General features: G+C 46.9%; 1 protein-coding gene across 1 annotated transcript in view; it reads left to right on the forward strand.

Annotated features, from left to right (window-relative positions):
- Positions 1–16,288, forward strand: part of gli3 (GLI family zinc finger 3) — a gene marked incomplete at both ends in the record, with an annotated part of 75,651 nt that extends 59,363 nt beyond the window's left edge. Inside the window, 8 exons of the mRNA XM_083994976.1 lie at positions 2,229–2,448; positions 3,468–3,581; positions 4,556–4,696; positions 10,664–10,813; positions 10,912–11,076; positions 11,173–11,460; positions 12,561–12,951; positions 13,896–16,288. Of these exons, the coding sequence (XP_083851102.1) occupies positions 2,229–2,448; positions 3,468–3,581; positions 4,556–4,696; positions 10,664–10,813; positions 10,912–11,076; positions 11,173–11,460; positions 12,561–12,951; positions 13,896–16,288 (3,862 nt within the window). The remainder of the gene's footprint in view (positions 1–2,228; positions 2,449–3,467; positions 3,582–4,555; positions 4,697–10,663; positions 10,814–10,911; positions 11,077–11,172; positions 11,461–12,560; positions 12,952–13,895) is intronic.
- Positions 16,289–19,226: the final 2,938 nt, after the last annotated feature.

Below are 19,226 nucleotides of genomic sequence, written 5' to 3' on the forward strand. Positions count from 1 at the left end.
TTGTCCATTTAGACAAACCTGTTTGTTTTCCTTCAGTGTATTACAAGCAACTGATTTAGAAACATTTGATAGTTTTCATGCCAATGAATTAGATCAGGGGTGTCAAACGTACGGCCCACGGGCCAAAACCGGCCTGCCAGAGGGTCCAATCCGGCCCGCAGGATGAATTTGCCCAGTGTGAAAATTACATAGAAGACAGAGGAGGCATAATATTGTTAAATTACATGTATTTTTCTTCTTTGCACTATAAAAAATGGGACAAATTTGGAGTCCTTATTATTTATAGGTTATGTTATTATTTTAATGTTCCGGCCCACTTGAGATCAAATTGCTCTGTATATGGCCCCAATATTAAAATGAGTTTGACGCCCCTGAATTAGATAGAAATGCCTCTTTGCTTTTGATCCAAAGCATACTCTTTTATTTTTATACAAATTCTAGAATTTGTTACTTAAGTAGGGCAATGTCCAGCTGACTTCATCACAGAAAGTACCACCGTTGGGTCTTCTGTGACTCAGGAGTGGGCCGTTCAAAGTCTGTTAATAAAACCCCTGATGATGTCATTGTGATGTCATCTGGGTAATCTTCTCTTGGCCACAGTGTTTAATGATTCAGGCTTCAGAAAATCTTGACAACTTGAGGTTGAGAATTAGAAAAAAAGTAAGTGGGTTTAAACAAAGTAGGGGTGTGATGATGAAAGACACGGTCAGGCTGCATTGTGGGAATTGTAGGATCCCGTGTTTCTGGAGCTTGAGCTGTAATAGAAAGTTAATTATACATTTAAATTTTGACTATCTTCTGTTTGAATCTGCCTGGGTTTATAGAGTGATATGAAATCAATGAACTGCTGCTTTAATGTTACAAAAAATAACTATTATCCTGTCAGGATGTCTTTTGGGAGCTTTGATTGACTGTGTTGCTCTCAAGGTGGTCGTTGAGGGACTCACATGTGCCAATAAAACATCCAACAGCAGGATTTTCCCGTAGGGAACGATGTTGTAAACGATTTTCTAATATCATTGATCGGTGTTTTTCATAAAGCGGTGGAAACCGACGCGTCTCCCTCGGGACAGCGCCATCATGATAATTGTAAAATACTGTAGTTCCGCTGTGTTCTGTGGAGTGTGTGTTAGAGAAGAAGGCTAAAGAAGTGTGCAGCGTGTGTGTATTGTCCACGTCAAACCCCCGTGTGGGTGACGATCTCCCAGCCAGCGGAGTCAGCCTGCCTCCCCGGCGGCTGGTGTCAGTCATCCGGTGCCCCTCACGGAAAACGTCACATACATCACACACCATGGAACCGCGAGAGAGAGAGAGCGAGCGAAGGGAAGTAAAGGAAAGAGGAGAGAGGTGAAATGGAAAAAGATCCATCGCCCCACCCACAGCCATTGATCAGCAATCTGTAAAGAAGAACCTGATCAATCACGCTGCTTGCTCGGCCACTGTCCCGGTGACAGGACCCAAATAGCCCGAGCCAACAGACTGATGAGTGATATGACAAGCGGATGGGCCCCCAAATGTGTCTCGGCCCATTGATTTCCACTCGGCTCGTAATAAGATCAGCAGACATATGGGCCGCGGCCAGAGCGGAGCGTCAGGGCTCAGGATGAATGGAGGCCGCTGCTGTGGAGCCACACAGATCTGTGTTTATCTGGCCGTTCACCTGTGGTTAGACTGACCCGAGAGGAGAGGAGAGGAGAGGAGAGGAGGCTCGGTGGCTGCTGGGACTTTTTCTGTATTTTTTCTTTTCTTTTTTTTTTCTTAGCATCAACAAAGTTAACTCAGGATGAGGGTAAATAAACAGAGGAAACAACTCTGTTGCTCCAACAGGAACATCATTCTTCTTTATTTACAAGGCTATCGGACACACTCCAGATTGTTTATCATCTGTATCATTTTGCCCAGTGGAAGAATGACATACTGCCTTACACAGACCACATGATAATTCACTGCGTGTTAACAAGCTGAACATTCATTGGCAGGGATTTGCCGACAGCCCCACGGTTCCAGCATTACCACAACATTTCCTGTCAGATTGTCCTCAGGGATGAGGAGCTATCCAGAACAATCCATTTATTCACTGTATTTCCCCCCTTTTGCCTCATTGCCTCTGTAACTGATGTTTCAGTCAAGTTGTATTTGTAGTTTTATGATTATTTTATCCACTCCGATGTAACCGCTTTTGCATTTTCCTCTTTCCTCTTTTCTCTTTTCTCTCTCCCCCCGCCCAGCCCGGCGTTAAGCTTCGCCTACCCTCCGACCCCGGTGGCTTTGCACGTGCACCAGCAGCTGATCGGCCGCCAACCGGGCCTAGTGGGCTCCGCCTTCGGCCACAGCCCGCCTCTCATCCACCCGACGCCGGCCTTCGCCACCCAGAGGCCCGTGCCCGGCATCCCCCCCTCCGGCCTCAGCGCCAGCGAGCGCCCAGTCATCTCCAACGACTCCTCACAGGTGAGAGCAGCAGCGTGCGATTCATCATCACAGGTAATAAGATAGCGGCGTCGCATGCCATAGCCACATCCAGGAGAAAGGCAGCGTAGCCGTCGCGGTATACAGGCAGGACCCCCCCTCCACGTGCACATCTCCAGGGAGTTTCCTCCTACTTGTGTTGTCTCTTGTTTTTTCGCCCCAGAACCTGCCTGCAGCGAACAACAAGGGGCTTGTTAGCATAGAATCCCACCGCTGACTCCATTAATCACTAGAGAGAGAACAGGGATGTAGTGAGGGGATATTGACATGGATGGATGGATCCAAAGGGACTTTTTCACTCTCCTTCCTCAGCCCTTACTGTATGTGCGGGCCCACATTTGAAGTAAATATTCAGTGTTTATTACCCGTCCTCCCTGCTGTTTCCCCCCATTGCGGGAATTTTGCATTATGGTGAATGGGGGCCTCTTTCATTAATGTTCCTTTTCCTTCCTCCTGAATAAACACTAGTATTGTTTCGGGGTCACAGCTGAATCGTTTGTCTCTCAGCAAAGATAGATGTGTTACAGGAACACAGAGTGACAGGATCGCTATGGTGTCAAACAGAAAACCAAGAAAAAAAAAACTCCCTTTCCACAACTCCATAAGTCTATGTGTTCATTCTTTTATTGTATGGTTGAGCTTGGCGTGTAACAAGAATTCCCCCAGGGGCAAATCAAAACCAAGGCCACGCTCAGGTCATCCATTGGTTCGGCTTCATTGAATTCATTAGTTTATTTTAATTGCAATGATTAGGGCAGCTAATGTTTTGCATAGTTTTTTCATTAGCATAGTTAGTTAAAGCTCTAAAAGCCTGATACAGAATCATTAGAGTTCAACCACAGTTTGTGTTTTCCTGGTTGATTAAGGTGCTGAGCGACTGACATTTGTATTGATATCACTACATAAAATAAATAAAACAGGAAATATCAAGAAGTAAAAAAAAAAAGGGATTGTGTATATGGATGACACTCAAATATTGTATGTGTTGTGTATCTCCACAGACAAAACCAACGAGTGAATCCGCTGTGAGCAGCACAGGAGACCCCATGCACCACAAGCGCTCCAAAATGAAACCAGAGGAGGAGCTGCCGAGCCCGGGTGCAGTGAGCGTACAGGTGAGGACTGTCTTTTATTTCATTTATCTGCAATATCAACATTTATTTATCCATAGACGTTCAAAAAACAATCTTTTTTTGTCTGTATCCCACTGCAAACTGGTTTGTAATCCCAGAATTTACCAGCTAGGTTTTATTTTTAGATTCTTTCCACTAGGATAAAGAGCCTATATAATAGTTGGTCACCTGCCATCATGGCTACAACAATACACAAGCTTACCAGCCACAGTCTGTATTTATTTACCTGCATTTGCCACATTTTGTTGGTGCTGGTTCCCCACCCTGCTCCTATCACTTTTCAGTTTCCGAAGCGAAACAATCCATTGATCTTTGGGACACTGGAAGGAAATTGTTTTTTGCTTTTCTGTTTTATTTAATTTAATTTTAAGCAGCTGGCAAAATGAAAGAGAAACGTGATAACTGTGGGTGTTTGCATCTGCAGGGGAAAAAAAAAAACCCTACTAGAGTCGATATTCAGCTGCAGATCGCAGCCCGAGGTGTGTGTTATGTGTGTGTGTGTGTGGTGGAGGCTGCGTTGGCCCACACCAACTCTCTGCTCGGCTCAGCCACCTAACTGTGACAGTGAAATATGTCTGGGCTAATAGAGCAACCTACAGCAGGAAGAGGGGGTTAGATTCCTCAAATACTCGCCGCCGGTCCTGTCGTATAACAAACCTCAAACACAGAGCCGGGCTTTCAGCGCTACATTTCCGCTCTCCACACTTTTCTCCCAGACAGCCAAACAAGGCCAGATTCACAGGAGCACCGAAGCTCAGACCTGTAACCAAATCATTTTTGGCTGTGAACCAGCAGGAGGTTAAAAAATGACTTTCCTGACACGTTTAGATGGACTGATGAGAGGGGAGGCAGCTCCTTTAGCCTTTAGAGCTTGGGTTTTTTTTAATTTTTTAAATCAGATTACTCACATTTTACCTCACATGTTGTGCTGCATGCTTTTTTTTTCACTTTTGCAGGACCATCCCGACGGCATGACCCTGGTGAAAGAGGAGGGAGACAAAGATGAGAGCAAACAGGAGCCGGAGGTGGTTTACGAGACCAACTGCCACTGGGAGAACTGTTGCCGCGAGTTCGACACGCAGGAGCAGCTAGTACAAGTGAGTTACATTAAAAAAAAGAAAAAAGAAAAGAGTCACCACAGTTGTTCTCCAGGTCCAATTTAGTGTACAATGTGTGTTGTAAGCGTTTTCACAGTAGCATCAACAGCAGCAGCAGCAGCAGCAGCAGCAGCAGCAGCAGCAGTGCCCCTCTGGACGATGCCTCCTATCAGGCCCTGTATGTATGTGTATGTGTGTGTATGTGTGTGTAGCAGTAGCAGCAGCCTGCAGTCGAGTCTGATACTGGCGCTGGATTCCTGATTGGATCCAGGGACGGTGGTAATGGGCTCAAAAAGCTGGAGAGCACATCTCACAGCTGAACTGTGCTAACTGATTTGGTGGGTTAAGCCTCCCAGAGTCAGGATGTTGAGCTTTGTGGCCGACGCCGGACCGGCCGGCCGGCTGGCCCTCCTCCTCTCCTGTCTGTTATCACAACTCTCACACAGCCCGGGAGATGGATGGCTCTCATCACGCTTGCGCCCGAGGGTTCACTGTTAAGCTAAATATTAATGACATTATGGTCGTATCACCCCCCACACCACCCCCGACCCACACCCCGCCACTACTGGCTACTTACACTGATGCTATTAGCTCTGCTGCTCTGGTGCGGCCTGTGAACCGATCACCCCGTCAGAGGAGGAGAGGCTGAAGTTTTGAGAAATGGTGAAAATCCACCACAATATGATGCGGCGAACAAGGGATACGCACATACACACACACGCACACACATCAGCCGCACATCTGATAGAAAGATCCTCAGCTCTCCACAGCTGTCTATTTGCCGTCTTGACATTGCAATCCTCAGCCGCGGTGGTAACCCCTATCTATAATTGATATCCTCAGCGCGGAATGGGCTGCCTCCCGTGTTTGAAGGGCTCGGCTCAAAAGGTTGAGGATCTTGACAACTTCTTGCCCCTGTTTCAGGGGAGCGGGATGAGTTAAAGGCGGCGGGAGAGGATGGCGGCTCGTTAATAGAGCCAAAAGCTCGGCGCGCATCATCCTCTCTCCCTTACAGTAGTCACACCAGGTGGCAACCCCGCCAAAAAAAGAAAAAACAAAGCAGCGTCCTCTCATTCATTCCTGCACATATTCCATCCAGCCTAACCTTGGCAGGCTGCGCTCATTATCAGATCGCTGTGTAGACACACACACCGACAAAATCCGTATTAGTTAGTTCTTCCATTTTTCCATCTTGGAATTGTTTTTCTTTTTTTTTTTCGTTTTCCGTCATTTGACTTTCTGATAGTGCGTTTTATTTCTCATTTTCTATGCACATGCAGATATGCAGAGAGATGCCAATAAAAGTCTTCGCCTACAGAATCCCTGCCCTCTAATTCAGCAGAGCGGACGAGAAAATGCTCTTATCTCTGCGCACCCCCACCCCCCTCAGTAATAGGATAAGTACAGTATTTGGACCACAGTGGCTCTCCTCTCACACTGGGAGGGGGTTTGGGGGTGGGGGGGGGGGGGATTTCCATGTAACCAAACAATGGAGCGTCCCTTCCCCCTGTACTTGTCTTCTGAAATGGCTTTGGGGGAAAAAAACATGATGAGGAGGAAAAAAAAAAAAGAAGAAAAAAAAAACAGCTTCTCTGTTTGTTGGAACCGTTTTCACCACTTGCTTTTGTGCAAAGTTTAAACACGGATTCGTACTCGACTGTGGTCGTCTTTAAACAATTTGTCTGCTGTGTTGACAGTCGTAAAGAGCGGGTAAAAAGGAGAAAAAAAAATGCTTTCTGAAGTATTAAAAGTAGCAGCTGCACTGATTCGAATACCCCACTTCCTTTGTGGTTGGCCTAATTTTAGAATTAAGCCTTCACACCACCCTCATCGCTTTCCACCTTGTTCAAAAGCACTCCTGCCGCGCTCTTGATGCATATTTTTACACTCTCAAACATGCTCTCACCATGACATGCCACGGCGCTCCTTTATCATCCGCGTTTAAGCGCTCTCGGTGCAGCCGATAAGATAAACATCAGATCTATGCAATTTAGCTCACTTATCTGGCCTACCCAGTCAGCAAAAGCGAGGCGGGTGTCAATTTTAGTTTTCGCTGTATTTATTTCATTTATTACATTTCAACTCTCATACCTCTCCCCATCTCCCTCTCCACTCAGCTCCACATTCTCGTGCTTCCCCATTTTTTTGGGCCCAAACCTCTCTCCCTCTCTCATTTTCCTCTTTCATTTTCTCTCCCTCCCCTCCTTTCCCCTCGGAGGGAGCACTTTTAAAGATAAGGCCTGGTGGCTTCTTTAATGTCTCTCTTCTGAAGTGGGCTTTTTTCACTCGGGTTTGTCGCCGGAGATGCCAACCCCACACTCCCATAATTCCCTAATATGGCCTTGCTCAACAGTCTTTTTATTATTTTCTCATTGATCCATTACTGATACTTCACCATGGCGAAAACCTGCGAGGCAGCTATGCATTTTCACTGATGTTGCGGCGGTGGAAAAAAAAGTGAATGTAAGCCACGCTGTCGTCTGCACGGCAAAGCGTTTTCCTCAGTAGCCCACAATGTGGCTGTAGAGTAGAGTGGTCGCACATGAGATGAAATGGGAAGTAAAAGCATAAAAGCTGATTGTTTTTTCATCACAGATGTGTGAGATGAATTTGCATAATTTATTATTTTCCAGCTTTTTTTGTAATTATCTGTAATTATCACTTTTTCCTTCCCGTGAACTTGAGTGTTCAGTTCTGTCCTGTCATTATAAGTCACTGGCAGGCAGCTGACTATATGTGGGGTGTGTGTATGTGTGTGATAGGGTTGGTGGTCTGCATGTGTGTGTTCTCACAGCTCATCAGGCCTTCTCTACCCACCACAGTGTACCGCTCGGTTCCAGGTCAGCTAAGTAGGGTGGCGTTGTGATGTCCTTGTTCTTAGGTGGGGAGCCGGCTCTCCCTGGGTGCAGCCTCGCTGAGGCGGCGGCTGTGCGCCTCCCCGGTGTTACGGGGAGATAAACGCGGGCGCAGTCTGAAGGCAGCCCCCCTCTCTGGCTGCTGGCACAGGCCTTTAATTGGTAAAATGCAGATTTTTTTTGATCAGGAGAAGGATTAGGGCCCTTATCTGTCTAGAGTATCTTACTCTAAGATGAAAAGACTGCGCTGAATTACACATGCCAATTCTAGCTCCCTGCCCCCTGCTCGCTCACGCTCTCACTCTCATCCACCCTCCTTCCCCTCACTCTCTCAATCTTTCCCCCTTTTTACTTTCTCCTCCCTCCACTCCCCACCCCCCTCCTCCCTCCCTCCCTCCCTCCCTTCTTTGCCTTTTTCATGCTGTTTTTTCCTCTCTCTTTACACAAAGCACTTCAGCAACTGACATCACAAAAGAGCATATGATTTATTAGGCAGTGTTTGATAAAGCTAAACGGTGTTGCGGGTCCCACAGCTTAGTGAAATTGCCTTGTAAACAGGCCCTCTTTTCATGCACGCTTGCATTCTAATGCATGAGGGCTATGTCCCAGAGAGAGTTTGATAAGGAGACATGGAGATGGATACTGAAGTGGGCAAAATAGCAAAAACAAACACACAAAAAAAAAATAGGATTCTGTGTATTACAGTAATGCGTGTGTGGAGATGTGTGGATTTGAACGTGTAGAGGGAAGAAAATAATTTGAAATCAGAGGCTTTTATTTATTTAGGCCTTTTTCTTTTTTTTTTTTAAAGCACCAATCCTGGAATAAAATAGTTTTATGCATTTATATTTATGGGTATTTTTGCAGGAATAAAACAGTGTTTGCACCTGTATGTGTGTGTGTGAGTGTGTGTGTGCCTCTCATACGTCACAGGCGGCTTCAGTGTCCCCTGTGTCCGTGTCGCCCGGCGCTCCCTGTCGTGCGACTCCCTCCTAAATCCATCTTGGTGGCGTTTTTACAGTTGTTGGCCGATAAGCTGGCAGGGGGAAGATGAATAACCTGCCGCGCCGCCGCTATCAGCACCTGTTTGTCGATTTAGCCGGCCAACGGGGCCTGTCTGCTCAGCATGGAGATTATTGATTCAATAAGAATTGCCATTAGATCATGCCATTAGGTTTTCTCGGCGGCCCCCCCTTTCCTCCTCATCTCTCCCCCCTTGATGCTGTCCGTCCCCCCTCTCTCTGTCAGCTCCGAGGCTCATGCATCACACCCGTCAACGACCTCCTTCATTTGTACAAACAGGGTGCGAGTGTGTATCCATCTGTGTGTGTTTGTGTGTGTGTGTGTGTGTGTGTGTGTGTGTGTGTGTGTGTGTGTGTGTGTGTGTGTGTGTGTGTGTGTGTGTGTGTGTGTCGGTGCCAGCCACTGGCGTGATCCAGCACCGCCGCGCTCTCTCCCATCGCTCTCAGCCAGGGGGATATTGAACGCTGCTCACAACAGACCGATCGCTTGCCACAGGGATTCCCTCACAGAGAAGAGAGAAAACGAGAAGACGAGTCAGGTTTTCTGAGGCTCTGACCGAGCAGGGGAGGAGATCAATCTTGGGGGGGCCAGGGGTGGAGGTGGGGGGTGGGGGGGGGGGGGGACTTCACTAACGTCTGTGGTCATCCAGTCCCCAATCATTTTCCCCGGAATTAGTCTTGTTTTGTCACTTTAAAATTAAAAAAATGTCAAGTGAGAATAATGGAGGTCCTTTTGCAGATATATTAGTGTCAGTCTTTTTTTGTCGCACCCTGCTGTTAGGGCGCTGACTCATTTGTTGACACCCCTCCTTCACTGGTGAGGGGAGGGCATAGGTTTTGCAGTTAGAAGAGACTCGGGGTCAAAATGTGTTGGAAGAGAAAGAGAGAGAAAAAAAAAGATTAACAGTAGGGCGCATTCTGCTGCATGTCATGGTCATAGTTGAATGTGGGGTCACGATCTGGCCAGTGGGCAGGGCAGTAGGAAGGTACAAAGATGCCATTGTCGGAGCTGTGTGATGCCCAGAGGGGGAACTGACCCTGGATACTTTTATTTGCTCTGGTTGTGCTTGTTTTATAGCTCAACAATCATGCGAGCGAGTCCTCAAAGGCGGCATATTTTCCCCCAGACATTTAAAGGAGCATTCAGAGTCAAGTCTCTATTTATCTCCTCTTTCTTCTCTCCTGTTGCCATACGGCTCTCTTCTCATTCACCCCCAAGGTAAAAAAGACTCTTCTCTGCTGCTCAGGAATGTAATAATACCGGTTTCTTTTGGTCAGGATATTGTGTCTGTCTCCCTGGGTTTAAATTGCTCTCGGAAAGGCACTTCAGAGGCCACCACACAGTGTTGTCTATGAAAGACAGCCAGATGTTGACTTCATCCCCAGAGGGTCTACGTCTGTGTCTATTTTTTTCCCCCCCCTCCTTCCCCTGCACCTCCTTCATTCCTCTGTAACATCCACTACTTAGCCCCTTTTACAAGACAGTTAGTGAGAGAGGAAGAAGGATGGGAGGAAAAAGGAGGAGAGAAAAGAGGGCCGGAGCTGGAGAAAGGTGCTGCTCGGAGATATAATGCTCGGCTGAAGGTGTAAAGCCCTCGCGTTTCAGTTCAGATGCCTCGACTGAACTTTTGATTTCTCGCCCTCATCTCCCCTCACCTCCCTCTCACCTCCCCCTCCTTCCCTAAGCCTCAGATTGGAAGTTGCCACGGCAGCACAACTGTCAGCCCTTGTCACAGGAGGGAGCGCAGGGCCGGATGTGATGCCAAGTGACAGGGTTTTTATTTGAAAATCCAGTTCAGATCGGACACCGAGACTCACAAGTCGTCACCCAGTCTTTGTTCAGATTCTAACAGTGACAGAGGGAAGAGGGGGGGAAAAAGACGGCGGCTGAAAAAGGAGGGAAAGTTAAGAGAATTAAAAGAACCACATGCAAAGGAATGGAAAATGAGGAAAGATGTCATTATATTTTTCTTTGTGCAGAGCAAGAAAAAAAGCTTAAGCCAAAATGACGCAGCATTTACTTCACTGTCAGGAGCTTGGATTAGTGCAGGAGCTGTTTTGAGTTGACGTTCTCTCATCTTCTCTCCTAGCACATCAACAATGACCACATACATGGGGAAAAGAAGGAGTTTGTGTGTCGGTGGGAGGAATGCTCACGAGAGCAGAAGCCCTTCAAGGCACAGTACATGCTGGTGGTCCACATGCGTAGGCATACTGGGGAAAAACCACACAAGTGCACAGTAAGGATGCTTCTATTTGCTCAGTTGAATTCATTGATGGTGATGTTTAAAAAAAAAAATGAAATATTTAACCCATGTCTTCCGTTGTGTTCCTGCAGTTTGAGGGCTGCGCCAAGGCCTACTCCCGTCTGGAAAACCTTAAGACCCACCTACGTTCCCACACTGGAGAGAAACCGTATGTGTGTGAGCACGAAGGCTGCAACAAGGCCTTCTCCAACGCCTCGGATCGGGCCAAACATCAGAATCGCACGCACTCAAACGAGGTACTTGAGGAAGAGAATTTCAAACAGCTACACCTCTTTGAGTTGGCGACACACCTCTCACATCTCATCTGTCTTCTTTTTTTTTTTTTTTTTCAGAAACCGTATGTGTGTAAAATCCCGGGTTGCACCAAACGCTACACGGACCCCAGCTCCTTACGCAAGCACGTGAAGACGGTGCACGGCCCGGAGGCGCACGTCACCAAGAAACAGCGTGGAGATTACCCACGGCCTCCGCCGCCGCCCCGGGAGGGGGGCAACGGCCAGGGCAGGTCGCCGGGGCAACTGCCTCTGAGTGGGTATACAGACCAAAGGGAGTACAACCATGCTACCTCAAAACAAGATGAATGTCTGCAGGTCAAGTCCATCAAAACAGAGAAGCCCATGGTGAGACTTTATCTGAAGCTTTATATCATGTTGCTCCGACTCACAGCTTTAACACAATGTAGTTTCCTTTACATCCTTAATACTTCTACTACCAATTCCTTTGTTTTAACATAACAATTTGACTACTACAGTTGTGTGTATTTAACATTTAACCAGGAGCATGGTTGAAGTCTTCTAATGAGCAAATCTTTTCTTCTGTTCAATGCTTCGGCATGTCCCTCTCTTTCTTTCTAAGGACAGTGGGTAATCAGGTGAGATAGGTGTCCCTTCACATTGTATCTGTGAGGTCTGGTCTCATTCTTCGTCCTTTTTTTTCCTGACCATCGTTTCATTATCTGTTTGACTTTTCTCATCCTAACAACACCCGCATGACACTTCCACCCAAAGCGCACCGCATTTGCCGTCATTTTCGATTACTCCCTCTCATTCTCTTGTGATATTCACCAAAGGCAGATGCATTTCTCTGAGCAGTGGCCCACCGTTTGCTTTTGGCAGAAGTGTGAGCTTCTGAAAGTTCGCCTGACACTGTCCAGGGCTCCACTCTTATTGTGCAGCCAAATTCAAAAGCGGGTGAATACCCTCCGAACACTGTTGACACTTGATGCCAAAAAAATTGATTCCATTATTCCTCAGTGCAACATAGCTCCTCTAATTCGGTAAACAACCTAATTAGACAGGAGACGCCAGTCTCATAAGAGGATTTTTTATCCTATTTGCCCAACTGCTGAAAACCTGAAACATGATTTTCTCTTTTAAGGCATTTTTTTGTGTGTGTGTCCTGACTGGATCACATGCACACAATATTATCTATCAAACACCTCCTGTTCGGTCAACCAGCACAAACTGTATAGATAATGCAAAGAGGATTATATAGCAATCTTCTTTTTCATAATCTATTTTTTTAACTTTTTATTTATAATTATTAATTATTAATATCAAAAGGGGATGCATCCTTCCAGGCATTACATCATATGTTGGTTGTGACATACTGTACATGATGCTGAATGTGACTTCCCTTGTGTTATGTAAAGGAGACTTTATAACCGTCTGCTCTTTGTATCTCTCTCTTCTGTCTCTTGCTCCTGGTCTGTGTCCATCAGACGTCTCAGCCAAGCCCTGGCGGTCAGTCTACATGCAGCAGTGACCAGTCCCCCGTCAGCACCTATCCCAGCAGTGGAGTCCAGCTTGCTGTGAGCGCCGGACGCTCGCCAGGGGAGGGGCTGGAGGAGGACGAAGAGAAAGAGGAAAACGAAGAGGAGGCGGAGGAGTGTGAGGGTGAGCCAGCCCCCATCATGGACTCCACGGTCTCCACGGCGACCGCGGCCATGCTGACCCTGCAGGCGAGGCGAAGTGTCGGCCGCCCCCTGCGCTGGATGGAGCACATCAAGATGGAGCGGCTGAAGCAGGTGAATGGAGCGCTGCCCAGGCTGGGGCCCCTGTCCCCTACACCGCCCCCCAAAGGCTCCACACTACCCAACATCCTGGGGAAGGGTAAGGACAACTTTCAAAACCTTCTCACTTTTTTGTTAAAGCCCCAGTATGTAACTTATTTGGCTTTTTATTAGCAAAAATCGAATATTGCTTTCATAAATACGTATTTCACTGAAGTCGAATCACACCCGCATACAAATGAAAGCTTTCTCGTACCTTAGAATGAGTTGTTACAAGTTGTTACAAATACATAAGGGGGGGGCGTCTGACATCTGCCCGATTTCACGTGAATGCAACATCAAGAATACGTTCCGATATGCAACCGCACCGCTGGATGGGCGTAATTCCTACACATTATACCTTTAAAGTATATTTTTTGGGCCTTTTTGCCTTTATTTGACAGTACAGTTGAGAGAGACAGGAAGAGGGGGAGTGACATGCAGGAAAGGATCGCCTGATGAGGGATTCGAACCCGGGGCGCCTGCTCTACCCACTGCGCCACACAACGCCCCTTTCAAAACCCTTACACTTTCCCAAATGCTCCCAACCCCATTGTGTGCATCAAGAGCTTGTGTGGACACTTAACAGTTCAAAAGCACCTGTACACATAATTTACACTTCACCACAAATGTGTGTACAAATCACATTTTGAGCTATGGATTATCCTGAATTCCATCTTTTGGCTGAAGCATTCAGGCAAAGCAAATGCTTCAAATTTATATTCTGCGGGAAAATGCTATCAGGCCCATATCAAGTTGTGTATCATATCATAGAGAATAGCATGTAACAATGTTTCATGGCCAAATTCTGCCAGTTGTCTTGGGTAACATCTGTTTTCAGGGATCTCTCCGCACTTAACTTGTTTGGCGTTTTTTTTTTTTTTTTTTTCTTACTCTCATCCTCCTGTAATCTCTCTTTCACCACATAATTTCCTTGTTGTCTCTCTTTCTCTCCGTGTTCAAACGTTCTTCATGCCCCGTTTCTCTGTCTGTGTTTGTCCCCAGGATCCTGTCTGGGCAGGCAGTGGGGGGTGTCTGCTCCTCAGCCACCTGCTCATGCTGAGCTGGGCAGCACAGAGCTAACAGTGCTCAACTTGCTCCGAGACCGGCGTGACAGCAGCGGCAGCGCCACCAGCTCGGCCTATCTGAGCAGCAGCCGACGCTCCTCGGGCATCTCCCCCTGCTTCTCCAGCCGACGCTCCAGCCAGGCTTCCCAGAGCGAGGGCACCCACCACCACCACCGCCGCCTCCACAACCTCAGCTCCACCGACTCCTACGACCCCATCTCCACTGACGCCTCCCGCCGGTCCAGCGAGGCCAGCCAGTACGGAGGTGGGGGGTCGGGAGGGGGAGGTGGAGGGATATTCTCAGGTGGGGGCTGTGGAGGTGTAGGAGGAGGAGGCATGGGGGGAGGAGGAGGGGGCTCACGGGGGATGCTCAATTTAACCCCAGCGCAGCACTACCACCTTAAAGCCAAGTACGCAGCGGCGACCGGCGGCCCGCCTCCCACGCCTCTGCCCAACATGGAGCGCATGAGCTTGAAGACTCGCATGGCCATGATGGACGACGGCGGCAGCAACCACGGTTTGCCGCCTCTGATTAGGCCGCATCGTTGCAGCGAGAGCACCAACGGGTACACCAACGGGTACATGATGGGACATGCAGGTTACAGGAGGAGGGTCCTCTACCCCGGTGAGGGACCACTGAACGGGAACCGGAGGGCCAGTGACCCAGTCCGGACGCAGACTCTCGACGCTTGCGGTTTGCCCCCGGTGCAGCGCTTCAACAGCCTTAACAACCTCCACCCTCTTCCGCCTCTGTCTCATCATTCGACACCCGAAACTCGCAACTTCAGCCTCCAGAACTACACACGCTCAGAGGGCAACCTGCAGAGAGGCCTGCAGCACTCGCCGTACACCCCCAGCATCGCGGAGCACGCAGCCTTAGAAGCCCTGGCCATGGAGGATGAGGCCGGCCTGTTGCTCGGGGATGAGGATATGCTACCGGACGACCTGGTGCAGTATCTCCACTCCCAGGTTCAAGTGGATGGTGGCTCCTACTTGCACATTGAGGACCAAATAGCTTCTAGCCAAAGGGATACCTCCCACCCGTCTAATGAGGAGTTGGAGCAGATGCAGACATCAGGGTTGAATGTGGCCTTCCCGGGGCCTCAAAGTCTCCAGCAGCAGATAGCAGAGAGGAAGAGCCCCAGTAAACTTCCCATCCAGTGGAATGAAGTGAGCTCTGGGAGCACGGAAAGGTCTCCTCAGAGAGGACACCACCAGATACAGTGTGGAAGGTGGTCGGGCACAGAGCATGGACCTGTATCTGCACCTTTTGGCAGGTTTGGGAACATGGTGGTTCAGCAGCAAGTGCCCCTTGATTTCCAGAACAGTTGTTCCCAAGCTAATCAGTCTCAAAGTGCTTGCTACGTCAACGGTGGCGTGAAGCTGGAGGCGTCGCCGAACTCCTGCATGGACATGAGAGGTTCTAGTCACAACTCGGCGAACACCTTCGGAAGGCCAAACTTCTCGCAGATCGTGGATGAGCCTCTGGGCCCCCAGGGCTTCAAACAGCAGGCCTCCAATGGACCTCAAAAACAGAGCCACTTCCAGCAGAACCACAACGGTAGCACCTCTTGTCAAGTCGGGAATAGCCTCAACCACAACAGGGGTTCCGTGGACAACCTCCCCAGCCTCTCCCAAGGGACGGCGCTCCTTCATCACAATCGGCAGGTCCACGTCCCTCGCCCACCAAACAACGGTTACAGGAACTTGGTCAGGACCCAGCAGTACCTCAGTGCCGAGAGTGAGATCCAGGGTAGCCTGAACCAGCAGCAGCAGCAACAACTGCAGAGGAGCGGGGACCATTGTTCCCTGGCACATCAGGTATCTGGGCTGAAACTGGAGGCCTCGGACCACGGATACTTAGAGCAGGGCTTTGGGGACTGCCTCTCGTATGAACCAGCGGATCGGAAGGCCCCTTCGTTCCCTGTCCTGGAGGACCAGTGCTTGCTCGACTCCATGGCCGAGTCGGCGGTGGGACAAGGCGACGGCAGCAGTGGCAACGGGAACTCGGTTGCCCTCCTCTCCCCCGGTGCAGACCAGGTGACCAGCACAGTGGACGGCAATGTGCCTGGTGTATTAGACGAGGGGGTAAGTCTGGACTTTGGTGCCATACTGGAGGATGGCTACGATCAGGGCAGCTTGGTCTCGGGGGTGTTGAGTCCCTCCATCTTCCAGGGTCTATCCAGGACCTCATCACGCCTGACCACCCCTCGCACATCCGCAACCTTCCATAGCGTGGCCCCCGGCCTGAACAACATGGCCATCGGAGACATGAGCTCTCTCCTCAGCACCTTGGCTGAGGAGAGTAAGTTCCTGGCTATCATGCAGTAGCGTCTCTCCCTCTCTCTCTCTGCTTTCTCCTCCCTTAGGAAAAAATGGAAAAAAAGGAAGAGAAAAACTCTGGTGTATGTGAAGATAAAGACAAAAGTGGCAATTATGAAAACTTTATTCTGTACTTAAAGTGTTCTGGAATAGGCAGTTGCCAAACCCATTTATTTTGTAAAAAAAAAAAAAAAAAAAAAAGTCATCCCACCCAGAAATGGGATGTGTCAAAATTATGTATAGTTAAATAGTTATATTCCTTTTCTGGAATGAAGGCTATTTTTGGAAGCCCTTCTCTTTGTATTACTATGTGATGGGGAGCTAAAGCTCACGTCTTTGAAAACAGTATTCTGTGTGTTGTCACTGTTTTTGCTGTACACACTGTTGGTAAAAAAAAAAAAAAAAACGCATGCAGTTGAGGTTAAACATTGAACACTGTCTATATTAGTACATAGACTAGCCCATGTGCCAAGTATCTACCGTTCTGATCCCACAGGTACAAAATCGCTAAATCCATTTCTTGTTCCAGCAGGTGAGACATGGGTCATGAATTTCATGGGCCCTGACGATAACTTTATATATCATAGGTTTTAATAAGTGGTATATTTACATTTGTTGTCATTTTGTTTGTATGTTACTTTTGTGAATCTGTAAATGTTTCAGTGCTTCTACCAACTTTTACCAAGTGGTGTTTTTGTCAAGATGGTATCGAGTCCCAAAAAAATAACGGACAACACATCCAAGTCTTCAAGGCACCGTAGATAGTCGTCTACTTGATATCTAAATGGCTTGATTTAGTTAGTCTGGTAAGGTACTCCGTGTATATAACAGTGTTTTTTATATTCCGTTTGTGATAATCTGTTTTTTGATGTTGGATTGCACGGTTGTTTGGAGCTGATGTGAAAATGGACATTTTCTCCTCGATGATCAAAGGTCCCATTTGGTGCTTTATGTTTGCTGACATGATATGATATGAGTACTTTATGGTTTTAATCTGTCTTAATGACCATCAGTGGTCCACAGCACATGGATTTTCCTCTCATAATGATAAGTGCTGTAAAGTGATGTGATTTGTTTTATAGGAAATCATCTGTATTGTTTTCTCCAAAGCTCTTAAATTCAGAATGTGTACTGCCATCGAGTATTGCAGTGACTTTGTCAGCAGTGTTAGTATTGCCTTGCAGTTGTATGTGACTGCGCACAGAATATTAAGTAGTTTACGTTTTATTCAGCATCAAAGCAATGAGGTACAAATTGTTTTACTGTTCTGTACTGTATTGTTTGGTACTACTTTGGTACTTTTTTTTGTAGCTGTGCATTCATGGTGTTTTCTTTTTTTCTTCAAAGAAGTAGAAATCATTTCCTTTTGAGAGAAGGAAATTACATTGAGGTATGTGCCTTATACGTATCTGCCTGTCGGTAAAGAGAAAGATCACTGCCAATCTTCCATTGTGAATTATGAAAAAATAAAAATTAAACATGTAAAGTGTCTTGTGAGACCCGAAAAAAAGAAGATAAAATGCTAGAACATTTATATAAGAAAAGTCTGAATATCAGAAAAGTAAAGATTTGCGAAATGCATTCTACTTTTCTTTGATTTTGTTTTTTTGTTTTTTGTTTTTTTAAGTTTTCACATTTATTGTGCTTTTATATATTATATGTAAATACAATACTCTTGCTGTAGGTTTAGCAGAGGAAATGGGGGAGTATCCTGGGGCCAATAAAGAACTGACTTTGAAAGCAGGGATTCCCAGGCCCTGGGTCGAGGCCAGACAGATCTGGCTCAGAGCGGAGCTTCAAGTGCCCAGCGCTGCCCCTCCGCCAGAAGAGCCACTTTGCTCTTTTATAACTGACTACAAATGTTTGTATGGTTTTAATAAAAATGGAAATTATATTTTAAGTCTCTTTTCCTTTTTATTATGCTGAACTGACAATATATGAAATGTATTGGTTTGAATTAAGTTTTTTATGGACACACCAGCCAACAATAGAAGATACAATGATTTAAAAAAAAATGTAATTCAACACAGAGACACTATTAATTAGGCTGAATACATTATCAAATCACATGCAGCGGCTTCATTAAGAAAATAATAAAATTGTACTTATTTAAGGGATGTTGCATAAATATAAATTCATATAAATATATGTATATATTTCTCCCAATAAAAATAACAAACACCGTTAACAGTTAATGTGCAGAACTTTTAAGAGTCTCTGTACTGGTTTCACACACATGGCATACCTTGTGCTTCTGATGCCCTCTTCTGATTGACACAAGAAACTACAATTGTGGTGTAAAGTGGGCACTGTGCAGTGTGTGAATTTCATCCTCATGAATTTGATAGCATGGTTATAAATCACTTGTTTGGTTACATATTCAGATTAAAAGCAGCCGTGCCCCCGTCTCTCTGTGTTAAGATTAAAGCCAGTAGGTGTTAGTGCCCTTGCCCAATTGACACTGTCCTCCTATAGCGGTGCTTATTCCACTTTAGCCCACATGTATTTACAGATGCCTTAAGGCTAACAGCCCATCAGCTCCTATCTGAAGTCCTTTTAGCGAGCTCCATGCAACCACAGAAAGATCTTGCATCATTCCCTAATTTTCCAGACGGAGTAAAATGGGAACCTTTTCTAAGCGAGACTCCCATTATGCTTTTTAGAAGCTCAACACAAGTGCAATCATGCGACGGAAATGAAGGGTACAGTTAGACTTTCCGCTGCTGAGAGGGAGCATGAGAGCCTGTAAATTGTTCCGGCTGGACATGAGATAGAGAGTTTTTGCTTTTGATGCTCTAAGGCTGCAGCTGTCTCAGACAAATACTATTTTTCACCCAGAGAATAAAGCACCTTTCCTACACTCCTTTACCATCTACAGACTGTCCTTCCTATGACACATGGTTCTCACCCATGGATATGTCAAAAGTTAAGGAATCTCTGCATACGT

Source organism: Trachurus trachurus (genome assembly GCF_905171665.1).
Source record: "Trachurus trachurus genome assembly, chromosome: 20".
NCBI lineage: Eukaryota > Metazoa > Chordata > Actinopteri > Carangiformes > Carangidae > Trachurus > Trachurus trachurus.